The sequence below is a fragment of the Antrostomus carolinensis genome, unplaced genomic scaffold (assembly GCF_000700745.2).
Source record: "Antrostomus carolinensis isolate BGI_N321 unplaced genomic scaffold, ASM70074v2 scaffold34, whole genome shotgun sequence".
Taxonomy (NCBI): Eukaryota; Metazoa; Chordata; class Aves; order Caprimulgiformes; family Caprimulgidae; genus Antrostomus; species Antrostomus carolinensis.
The window spans coordinates 32786-45974 of NW_010311173.1; the positions used below are offsets into that span (position 1 = coordinate 32786).

At 36.5% G+C, this 13189-nt stretch overlaps 1 protein-coding gene across 1 annotated transcript in view; it reads right to left on the reverse strand.

Moving 5' to 3' along the window:
- Positions 1–11136, reverse strand: part of LNPEP (leucyl and cystinyl aminopeptidase) — a 36994-nt gene extending 25858 nt beyond the window's left edge. Inside the window, exons 1-5 of the mRNA XM_010166627.2 lie at positions 10298–11136; positions 7577–7715; positions 3385–3516; positions 833–953; positions 23–177 (exon numbers count right to left, since the gene is read on the reverse strand). Of these exons, the coding sequence (XP_010164929.1) occupies positions 23–177; positions 833–953; positions 3385–3516; positions 7577–7715; positions 10298–11103 (1353 nt within the window). The 5' untranslated portion in view covers positions 11104–11136. The remainder of the gene's footprint in view (positions 1–22; positions 178–832; positions 954–3384; positions 3517–7576; positions 7716–10297) is intronic.
- Between the last annotated feature and the right edge of the window lie 2053 nt (positions 11137–13189).

Consider the following 13189-nt stretch of genomic DNA (forward strand, 5'->3'; position numbering starts at 1 on the left):
AATCCATCCCCCAACCTAGTACCTGATGAGCAAGCTCATGTGCTATCACTGCAGTTATTAACTTTTTATCCCTTATTGAAGAAGTATTACTGTCAAACAAGAGTGTCGTTTCTCGGAAGGTGACCAAGCCCCAGTTTTCCATTGCACCGGACTGAAAGTCAGGAATTGCTACTAGATCTGGAAAAGATTTGAAAGAAGACGTGAAAACTGCTAGTTAAGGCAATTCTGTATTTCAAGTTTGCCTATTCTATTACATAGCCCCTAAAAACCTCGGTATTTAAATCCTGTGGTGTAGACACAGGATTCCACCTCAAACACAGAAGCCTCATAGATTTATATCTGTGCTTCTTTTACACAAACAACTTAAAGCACTTCATAGACACTGCCTATAGATCTTGGATGCACATAAATAATGATGAAATAGGGCTGCCTACTGAAAGTAATGTCTTAGAAGACTGCATTTCATTTGTCAAACTAATACATGCTGAGAAGTCAGGATGCAGATTTTGCACCGGTGAACATGATTCACAGTCTGAGACTTCTGTATCTCCCTATCAAGGTACATCATGTTAAATTTACACTGAATTATTTCTCTGATGTTATGTACCAGTTTAAGCAATCTGGTATCAAAAGCTCACAAAACTTTCCAGCTTAATACTCATACTCAGTCAAACATTTAATTATTTTTTTAAATAATTTTGAGGGAATCTTTCACAGATGTTTTATGCTATCTTTTTTTAAGCACATCTTTCCAGAATGAAAGTTCCCCTGCATTTCTCAGAATTGATTAGGGCTTCTTTTGTTTTAAAAAAAAGAGTTCAAAATAACTTACCTAATTTTTCAAGAGGGTAGTTTATTAAAAAGTATTTTTGATAAAATTCCAGAAGTTTCACTGCCGTGTTTAGGGCATACCCAAGCTGGTTTAGATGCTGTGGTAAGGCATAGACAGATACCTAATCCAAACAAAGAAAAGATTTTGAAAGGTATGGCTACAAAAGCTTTAGGAGTAAAAGAGGAGCTGGCAGAAGGTCCTGAAGCAGATAGGACATAGTTAATTTTTTACTAGAACTTATTCACTAGTCAATATTTAGTCTATATTTAGACTATCCAATTGACCAATGTGTTTGGAAGAACAATTCAAGTCTGACACCTTTAAGAAAGGTGTTCAAAAAGGATGAACATGAACAGAAATTCAACCATTTCCTTTTTTACTCCCTTGTGAGTTACTAAGTGACCCTCCCTGCATACCTCAATTAATCCATAATCTTAGGCTATCAATATGATAACACTAGTGTAATATGCAATAAATTCTCTCAAGAAATAATAAGTAGCACAAGGTTCATCCGTTCCCCTATCTAAGGCAGGACCACATTAGACATGATATAAGAAGCATTCATAAAAATTGAGAGATTACAGTCTCCCTCTGTTCATGTTGATGTAACTATATCAAGAAAACAACTCTGATTAGTTTACAGGTTAATCTGGGTTTAGGATGCCCTTTCACACACAAACAGAAAATATGTTGAGATTAATTTTCCAGTTCTATTAAAAAAAAAAAGTTCCTCTTACTATGCTACAAATCAAAAACCAAATAACATCTGAAATAATAAATATTTTTTGAGTTTGAACCAAGCATATACAAGTAAGGATCTAATCTAGTGTTCCTAGAAGTACAAAAGTATTATTAGTTGCAAATTTTAAGCTCAAAAACAAAACATAAAAGCCCTTCACTGCATTAGGAACACAAAGCAACTTTACTTCAACTCTAAGATATCTTAACATTCATGACAATAAATTTATTCTGTGTGAATTGGTTTGCTCAAATTCTTCGAATCATCCAGCCACAAACTGCTGGAAGCCTTTTGAGAACATATTACATGTTTCCTTCTTACAGTCTCCCTTGGCCTCTTCTGTTGTTGGCAACAGAACAACATGCTAGCTAGACTCTGGCATTTCTTGGTACGAGCATTCTTGTGCTTTCGCCCTGTAAGCTGGCAAGTGCTCTTATACATTGCTAGATCCTTTGTCTTTTGTGGCTTCTAAAGGTCTACTCGACTTGCGTAGCTCAGCCAAATCTTGCTTGGTGGTCAGAACAAAGGGGAAGCACAGTTAAGAATCACTTTTCTTAGAATACATCACTGAGTCTTTATCTCCTCTCCTACATGCTTCTGCCATAAAATACTTCTGAAATACTGACAATCCACGCAAGTTAATCTCAATATTATGAACAAAGCAAAGCACATCACATAGATAGTTTCCTGAGGCTCTCTGAGAACACTAAGCGTGTATGCTGATCAATTTTCTGCCTGATAAAGAACTGGCTATATGGTTTTACTAGAATACACTGCAAACACATAACTTAGTATTCGCTACAAAGAAAAAAAAAAGTAGTGGTCTAACTTTTCAGGTTAGACAAAACAGTCAGTCCTATTCAGCTATAATTAGAAATCCTTGTCCAAGTCAGAATCTATGCGTACTGAAGAAAATCTTTAATTCTGTATATTGGACTAAAGAGAGGGTTTCTTCTTCTGTAGTGCTACTAGCACTATTCTTTCTGGCTCTTTCTAGATAGGTACTGGTACTTCTGACATTTCACCACAAAGGGGTAGTTCCTACTAGAGAGTAATAAAAATCACTGCTCACAAGAAACTCCTGCACTTCCTAAAACAAGATTAAGGAGTATCTCATAATATTACCATGTTTTTTCTTCAGTTACTTTAATTGCACACATTGTAGGAACTGCCCACTGACCCTGGAAGGTCATATCCTCGCAAAGGGCAAGGATCAAACAGGACAAACTGATTTTTTGAACCTTTGAAAAAAACCCAAAAACCCCAGAGTGAAATCATTGTATTCAAGTGACTAAATACAGAGCTAAAGTTAGTTTAAATTCGCTTTTCTGGTTTACTGCAGGGCATGCTCTTTTTTTGGTAGGCTATCTTTGCAGGTATAGAACATATTTGCAGCACTGCTCGAAATAGTCTCTAGGCTTCACTGGGAACTGTAATGTTTCTGTATGTCATCTGAACAAATCCCGGTCTGCATGACATTACTCCCTCATAGATTAAGATTAAAACTGAAAGTTTAAAGCTTCCAGCTCTGAAAGCTCTTGGGAGTTTCACATGTTGTAAATTTCCACTATCAAGATCTGATGCAGAGTCCCTTGCTATAAGTCTTCTCAATCTGTTATAAAGTCAGTCCAACCCATATCATATGGTTTTTGTCCACTACCTATGATTAGTATAATAAAACCAATAAAATAAATTTAAAAGAGACAGAGTTTTCATGTTGGTTTGGAGATTTTTTTTGCTCTGTTCTGGTTTTGTTCTGTTTTGTTGTTGGCTTGGGAGGGGTGAAGGAGAACTTGAAGTGGAACAAACGTACCAGACTCCCATTAGTTTCCCTACTGATGTTTTTCAAGTCTGCAACAACAACGGCTACTAGGTAGGTGCTCATCTTCAAACTCACAAAAAACTCATCTTGAACAATTCCATTTGTCAAGGGAGTAGTGGCTTTCTGCAGGTGAAAGGAAAACATTGTTATTAACGCAGACAAAAGAACATACATGCAAGGAATCAATGTTAAATCAAAGAATTACTTCCCACTAGGAACAGTTTATAAGCAAACTTGCAGAACATCTTTACATTTTTGTTATGTTTCAGTGGGATTGATACTCACATCCTACTCAATGTGTAACCAGACTTAGGGAAACATGAAACATTTAAGCCTACGTACCCAAAATTATTTGTCAAGATTTTATTATCTACTATTATTAAACAACTGCATTGTTGGAGAAACTATCAATATCATTTAGTTCACAAAAACTCCCAGTATAATCCAAAGTCAACATAAAGATTAACATTCATTCAAGAGGGCTTTAAGCTAGATCAGAAACAGCTCAGTATAGACTAAAAATACTGGTATTGCACAAGTTAAACATTTATCTCTTCCCAGAAGCCTCTTCAAAACTAGGTAATCAGACTTACTTATTTTTGTTCTAATAATTTTTATTTTAGAACAAAAAAAAAATCCTCATGCATACCCTTACAAATTAAAAGAGATTGTATTTTTAAAAGTGAAGAAAATCTGATGTTTCCGTTTGTTCAAAGCAGAAACATGCCCATTTTTCTCAACAAACTGCCAAAAGCAACTCTCTGCTCAATCTTCTGAAGATACCATGATGTATCTTAAATTGCTTCTAGTGCATAGGTTTTTCTTTAGTATTAGTCCTGGAAAGGCATGCTATATGCCTAAAAGTACTTCTCTGCATAGTACTTCAAAAACATAAATTACATAAAGAATAAAGCAAAATGTTTAAAAGCACCGTAGTACAGAATGGTAAAAGTCTGGAGACAGGGATGGCAGTTCATGTGTCATCTGGAATTTCGTAAGTTTGTTTCCAGAAAGCACAAACATTTTAAAAACCAATAACCTTTGTTTTAGACAAGATAATTTAAAACCAAACAATGCTTTAACTGCCACTGAAAATTTAACTGTCAACCTTAAAGAGGACACCATGATCCTTTTACTCACTTTTCACATTTCTTTCTTTATGCATACAAGAATCAACTCAGTAGCCTGTACTTATTGCATTGGGAGTCCACAGTACCTACCAGAATATCTAATTCAGGCTAAGTCTAAATTGCAAGCATTCAGCATGTGTTAGAGCACTGGTGAGAGCAGGGACAAAAACTATGAAATAAATAATAAAAACTTGTCAATTAAAAGAAGCTTTGCATATAAAAATGGGTACGATTATAAGAGAACTCACTGATACAAGAAAAGCTTGTTGAGGGTACATACTATTTCACAGAAACTCTTGTTTAAGATGATACAGATATGCAATACCAATCCATTTATCACTGCAAGTAAAATGAGTACAAGGTCACACCTCCCAAATGTTCATTTTTCAAATAGCTTCCTATCTCCTTGATAAAAAAGCAATGCAATGAATGCTACTCTGCAGCAAAAGCTAGAAACTTAAATGTAAATGGATCCTGAAGTAAGGAGGAAGAAGGAGGTGCATTAATGACCTTATAGTAAAGGCAGCTCACCAGTAAGTTTTTTGTGGATGATTCCTCATCGTGCATACACATCGAGTATCCACACAACATTAGTATCCACAGGCAGCACCAAAACAGCTACTGGCTGCTTTGCAACAGCACTCAGAGTTGAGCAGGGACAGATGGGATGGGGAGCAGCTCCTTCCTAAGCACCGAATCTCACTGGTATATGCTTTGCAGGATTGCCAATGCAAGGCAGAAGTTACGGGAGGATGCAAGACTAAGGCAAGTAACAATCTGTCTTTTTCAGATTTAATTCACATGTCAGGTGTGAGAGTCAGCAGTTTCCAGACTAAGTAAAGGAAGATTATCTGGCAACAGATAGTAACAAGAAATACAGAGTTGCCCTTTCTGGCATGCTGGTCAGACCAGTTAACTCAAGTTGGCAGCACTTGAGCTTCTCTGCAGATTCTCTCAGGAAGGCTGAAAAGCTTGCTCATACTTACTGACACTCACTGTTCACTGCATCAGGTGACTCACTTGCATAGTTTGCATGAAGACACAATCTGAAATCTCACAGACTTGTCCAATACTACAAACATACCTAGCAGCTTGCCAGATGACTTCTTCCTGTCTATGCAAAGTTGCACAAACACCTTGCACAAAAGACATGAAATCTGAGTGAAATCATAGGACAAAGTAAGGAAGGTGACAGAGGGGAGAGATTAAATGACTCAACAAAGCATTTACTGAAGAAGGCAACGAGAAGGTGCTGCACAACCACATACAGTGGGGAAAAAACAAAGGAAGTAGATATCCCTGATGCTACTGTGAGGGCCCTTGCTTATTCTTCTGGAGAAGTCTATTACCACAGTGGGCATTAGTGGACACACTAAAGGACACCAGGCAGTTAATTGTTATCAAAATAGTAGAATCTAGCAACACCAGGAAACACCCTCCTTACTCTTGATTTGTCCCCAACCATTTTCCCTGAATAGCCAACCACAAATGACAATGAAGAAGAGCTGATGGTTATTTGCCTCCAATCGATCTGTCAATCATCAGTCAAGCTGGCAACAAAGGGGTTAGATGCCAGAGGTATATCGGATAAATCTGTGTAAGCTAACAGAGATTAAAATTGTCAAAGAATATCCTTTCTCATCTTCTTTATAATGATGTCATTAGAGATGATCAAGAGAACATATAGAATATACCAGGATTAAGGTAGCAGTAAATAGTCTCTGGTAGTGTGGTGTGATAGAAGAGTTGAAAACAAAAATATTCTTCGTCTTTCAGAGTACCCATCACCTGTGGAAAGTACTTTGAAGAACAGGATAGACTTCTAGCAACTATGTGCATTTAGCTCAGCAATGTCTTCTGCACACATGCACCAATGCTAAACCATAGCTTACTTTTTGTACACTATGGAAGCTGTTGACAGTTGCCTTAGCCACTTGTCCGACTCCTAGCAGAAGAAAGTGAATGAGCATCCTTTCTTGTTTACATAAAAGAGGAGAGTTGTCCAGCAGAGTCTGTTTCTTCTTTCAGTGAAGAAAAGAGCAGCAAATAGAATGTTCTTAGGCCTGGATGTAAAGTGTTGTAACCCTGTTAAAGTGATGGTTGGGAATAACCACAATTCCAGGAACTTAAACATTAGTGCACTGTAAAAAAGATATTATTTCATAAGGTTGCAGTTATTAGCTTGTTTTTCAAAAACAGGGTAGCTACCTCAGCACCAGACTTTTTGACAACTTTCTGGAACCCAAACTGCACAGTGTACATGCGTGTCCCACTAACACCAAGGGTGTAATTTTTCATTACTGGTTAGAGCAATATCAAAATTAACGAGTTTCTGTTGGGTGATAAATGGTCATAATGTCTTGATGATGTCCTAATTCAGACACAGACTATGTAATAAGTTAGTCTTTCTGGTCTGTCCAAATGAATTCTATAAAGGTTTCTCCAAACACTTAACGGCATAAAGCATCACCATAAAATTCAGATATGCTCATACAAAATTTTGCCTGAAAACATCTAGGTGAAGGAATTTCAGATCCCACATTCATATTCTGGGGTTGACTGTGTATTCATACCCTACTTCCCCCTTGTTCAGGCTCAAAAACGCATCTTTCAAGATCAGGCATATCTTTCACAGAGACTGTCGCTAGTTATTCAAACTATTGATAAAGATATTCCAGTATTCTGCACATATGCAGTATCAGCAGACTCAGCACAGAATCTTAAGGGCTGTTGAGACTGAAGTAACCAACAACAGAATGCCCATAAAATAACGATTCATTTAAATTCAACAGAAATCCCCTCCATAGCCATCCAACTGTCCCTACAATAAATCCTACACTGTGCACTGCATCCAACAGTTGTTTTCTCTGCGAGGTCACTTAGCTCAAGTCTTTGAGGAAGAGACAGTTGTTTTATTTTAAGATCATACAGTTCATAGCTTATCTGCTGAAGCCAATCCCATGGACAATAATGCAACAAAACCACAATGCTAAGCACTTAAATAGATTACCTAGGCAGCAGCTGTACTAAAATTCCTCTACAAAAGCAGGTACCTTTGGCATATTTGACAGAGTGGAAAGTTTCTCATCTCTTTTGATCTTGATTAAAAAAGTAGCTTTAAATGCTGGTTCATCAAAGCACGGAAATGCAGATCTTGCTGCCAGAGGTTCAAACTGAGTTGCTGCAAACCACCTAATGGGAAGAGCAGAGAAGAGCAAATAAATAATTTTTTTTAAAATTTGCATCTGGTAACAGTGAGTTATTTTGCCATTTCATAATTTTAACATTTTTGTGGCAACTTAAAAAAAAATATTCAAAATAAAATAAAACTAAACTAGAAGACAAGACATTTTCTTTCAAAAGCAGTTTGACAGCTTGAGTTTTACACAGAAGATGCAATAACAAGAGAGGTTGTCAAAGTAGCCTGCATTTGTAAAATCACTGACTTTAAGCATACAGAGACAAAGCCCCTGGAAATAGAAGAAGCAGGCAAGGCAATACAAATGATTATATCAGCAAAGTGTTAGCTGAAAAGGATTTACTGAAAAGCACACAAGTTACAACATGTGCTATATCCTGTTCCTGAACAAAAGCAGGTAGCACTGGACTGAAGGGGGACAAAAACTCAAGAACTTGCTGACAGGTCATCTTTTTCCTCTGTGAACAATTACACTTTGTCTTTCCACTACAGCAAATACAAGAAGAAAACAAAGCTTTAACTACATCATAATAGGAAAAAAAATGGAAATTCAAAAAGAGCCTAATCATTCAAGTTATTTTTCCCTTCTACACTTACTGTATTCTTACTCCCATTTCATGGTAATGCATGTCTTTAATGTTTGTGATATGCTCCTTAGCTGTATTTCATTTTATCATGTGGTTATGTTCTTCTGACGCAATCTACATCTTTTGTGTTTCTTTATTATTCAACACATTCCACAACAGAGGAACAACTTGTGGCATTTTTATGCAACGATGGAATTCTGAAGCGTATCAGCAGTTTCTGAAGTGGTAACTGATTATCTCTAATGATCATGCATACACTATAACATTTTAGTATATGTTCAGCAATAACCCTTTTGTAAGAGTCTTATCAACAGAACTTTACCAGGGGGGATATGAACAGTCATCTATGTTTGCAACTCAGTAAAATACATACGCCTTCATCAGAGATTCAGGCAAATTGAAACAGGTCAGTAATACTTTAACCCAAATTTATTTCTTAGAATTCTTGATCTCTTAATGAAAGGCTGTTAGACTACTTCACATGAGGACCAACAGACAGCAACATTAAGGACTAAAGAGGAGGGAGTTCCTCCCTTATGTCAGTTGCTGACCAGTTCAAGAACCTGTTTATTGTTCCACGGTTCATCTGAATGCACCAGGTTTTGCATATATCTGAAAACTGCTGCAGCTAACTTTTCTTGTACATTTCAGCATTATGTCATAGACCCACTAGGATCCAGATATAGGGACTTTTAAAGGCAAACTGTGAGTACACTTTAGTAAAATAATACATAAGTTTTGGCTTAGATGTCTATTGTTAATGCCTTGAGAGGCCTGCTGAATCTGAAACAAAATATCCTGGGGTTTTGTATAGAGAATACAATAGAAACACATCATTCTTACATTAGGCGACTTCCTAACAGTCTATAAAATACTCCTTACACTGATGATCTTGTTTTGTTTATTTTCTTAAAGATGAGCTATCACTGAGGGACTCAAATAATTCAAACTTTAGCAGTGTATAGTTACTATATCCCACTGGAGAGAGAAAAATTATGACCAAGTTTGGCAGGCTTGTGTTTTATTCTTCAAGAAGTCTCACTGAAAATGTTTGCAACAGCTCAATGAAGGGTCTTGTTTTAAGTTACTGAAAATAAATACAATCTCAGCATGACCCTCTTCCAAGAGAACAATTTCAAGTCTATATTGTCAGTTCATAAAAGGTTGGGTTGGTGGTGATAATTGTAAGCTCTGTCTTTCCTTCTCAGGAAACAAAATCTATTTATTAATCATAGAATCATAGAATGGATTGGGTTGGAAGGGACCTTAAAGATCATCTAGTTCCAACTCCCCTGCCATGAACAGGGACACCTTCCACTAGACCAGGTTGCTCAAAGCCTCATCCAGCCTGGCCTTGAACACTTCCAGGGAGGGGGCATCCACAACTTCCTTGGGCAACCTGTTCCAGTGTCTGACCACCCTCACAGTGAAGAATTTCTTCCTAAAATCTAATCTAAACCTCCCCTCTTTCAGTTTAAAGCCATTTCCCCTTGTTCTGTCATTAACTGCCCTTATGAAAAAATATTTTGGGAATTTCCATACAAACTCTCTGTTGTTGCAAGGATTTGTAACACTGATAACATTGTTTTTTCTTGCTTTTTTCATTTACATTCCATTTAACTTTTTTTTTTTTTTTTTAGATCTTAGCATTTCTTAGCACAAGCTAGTAAGTGTTTTATGTCTTTATTTAGTAGTTGTTTTGTGGGCCCTTCAAGACTACTTTTCTGTCAGCTGGTCCTGACCCATACTGCTCTTTCTGTCTTTTTTTTATTGCACAGCTGTGTTTCTAGAAAAACTGCAATGACAATTATGTGCCAACAAAGACATGAGCATTTTTCAGGTAAATTAATCAGGAGATTAAAGATCAATTTTGCTGAACAGGATTTAGTTGTACAAAACATCCAATAGAAAAAGCAGCCCTTGTTATTTCTATTATCAAAGCACAATCTAGAAGTAACAGAAGAGAGAAGCTGCATTTGTGGGCGTACCTTTGCTTTGAATTCTCATCCTTGTAAGAAATTTTGTAAAAGCCATAATAGGTATCTGATAAATTAGATGAATATTCTATGTTGATAGTATAATTCTGTCCTACAAGGAGAGCCTCAGAAGCCATGACCGCAATCTGGTCATGTAACGGATATTCCAGGAATTCAACTGGCTTTGCTTGATGTTCTCCTGATGCCTTGGTGATATTAAGACCTGAGCTGTGAAGCACGATCTTCCAAGTTGCCTGGACAATGTTAACCACTATTTTTACAGAGCCTGCAAATTTCAGAGTAGTTAGGTTTGGCTGCAAGACAAGATCATAATGCAGTGGTACAACATCAGGAGGAAGTCTAACTTTTGCCCATGGAAATATTTTTCCATTGGTTGCCAAAGGGTATATTAGTTCCATTGTATGATTTTTTTTATGGCAGCCTTCTTTGGTAAAGGTACATTTAGGAAGAAGATAAATCACCATTATAAATGAAACTGCAATCACAAGAACAACTGTGCAGACCACCAAGGTCCTTGTAGAGAGTGCTGAACATGATCCATTTGGATTTTGTCTAGACATAGACATGTTATCCTGGAGACCTGAGCTTCTGTTCATGAAGGACATTCCCAGCAATTTTGCTGACGATTCATAATCCTCTTCATCATCATCCATTTCATGCTCTCCAAGGCCACGCACCAAGAGTCGGGAGCTCCTTGGTTCATATTCCACTTCCTCAGGCTCCAGGGGATGTAAACAAGGCTCTTTCGCCAAGTCAACCACATCGGGTTCTTCTTCAAACATACTATTTTCAATCATATTCCTGGGTAACTGAATTAGATCTGAAAAAGAAAAGACCGTGTTACATGATAAACAAAAGGCATGATTATAATACCTCAAAGATAGTTTACTGAATTACAGAAGGGGAAACACTTTACAGCACATACAGTCAAGAGCTCTTAAATCTCTCTCACATTTGTCTGCAGAAAAAAATTTCTGTGCTTTTCTGCCTACTGCAGTTTTTTGGTCCATATCGTCAAAAGGATGCTTCCGTTGTGAATACTCAATCACGTCTTGCACTATAACAGGGGATCAGATAGGATCACTGCATAGCACTTCCAGTTCATTGATGTCAGTGTCTCGGATACAGTTCCTCTACCCTAGTAAACTATATTTGTATTCAACTAAATTAGTTAAGATGGATTATTCTTTATTTTGCAGCATAAAGCACAGGCAGCCAGTATAGTACATGTTTCTGAATATGCTAGTTACTGAGTTCTTTAACAGGAGAGAAAATTTGCCCATGTGCTGGCAGCTACATAAATAAAATATCCATTTGATATTTTTAAACTCAATTTTTCATGCATACCTCCCCCCAAATAAAAAATACTTCTCACATAAAAATGGCAGTATAAAAATTACAGTTCTAATCAACTTCTTCATTTAAGATCTAGCTCACACAACCCTTGAAACAATCCATACGGGTAAGAAGCTAAATCAGTGCCAATCAGACTGTTTTTCTCCATAAAATTTGTCCCAAGTAGATAACAGATCACTGAACATAAAAGAATTGAAATTCATACCAAATTTTAAAAGCATGTTCTCATATTCTACATGCAGTTATATTTTAATCAAACTTCTGGTCATGTCTGTAACTGTTTATGTAAAAGGTTATCTTTCAGCTAACCTGTTCAGTGGAAAGTGGAAAAAATTAAAAACACTGTTGGAAAGAAGTATACACAGGGAATGGGACACAGACACCCAAAAGTAGCTAATTTAGGAGCAAGGAACATTTTTTTATACTGTATTTAATACAAAGCACTATTAAAAAAAAACATTGGAAGGATTTTGATTAGCTTTTGTCAGGACACCACAGATTTGTGTGAGAACAAAACAACTCAAATGGAAAAGCCATCTATATAGAGATATCTCTCCCAAAAAGCTCAAGAAATCTCATTACTAACTTTTTAGGGCCTTGAAATTACAGTTATTTTTAGTTAGTCCCTTGTCACAGCTTCTATCTAAGGTACTAGACAAAACTTTTGTCCAACTCCAAGGCTTCAGAAATGAAACTAATCTCTTTCAGACATGAAGATGTACTGCTAACTGAACACGCCTCTATCTTTCACATTCTATGTTTTCAGAATGAGAAAAGTACATTCTCCTTTGGTTCTAAACATTTTGAAAAGTAGGCTGACTTTTATTAAGTTCTGACAAGAATATACATTTTGCCAATATATATGCAGCCTAGAATATCAGTGTTCCTATAATCATTACTAATTTTATCTATTCTGCTAAGCTCCCATCCAATAACTGAGGATAATATTATACAGAAATAAATTACATTAATAATTTCAGGAATATAACTATATATGCCTTCTTGATAGGACTTAAAATGTTGAAGCAGACATTGGAAGATATTGAGAAGGTGAAGATGTATGGTTTGGTAGTAACCTTTTTTTGTCCTTTTTTTAACTTAGGTTTCTATATGGCTGAAATTTGCAAAGGTGCAAAATATCTTAAAGAAAAGATGGCAAGAATCTTTTCAAACCACATATACCAAACTCCTGAACATTTACTATAAAATGTATCAAGACTTCCTGTTCCAGGGCCATAAACTCAGAAAACTACAAGTAACAGTAGCCGTTACACTGAAAAGAATGGAGCAAGAATTCTTATTCTAGCCCATATTCTACCATGCTTTTCTCTTTGTGTGATATCTCTGTATTAAACCTGTAACAATACTTCCCTGACACTTATTTCAGAGTTAGACTGGTGGACTATTCAGATACTTTTTTTTTTTTTTTTAAAAAAAGCTTCATAATCAGCACCTTGCATCTCAAACAAAAAAACCTACTGTGTTACTTTAAAAAAGAACAACCTTGAACATTTCTCTGCAAAGCCT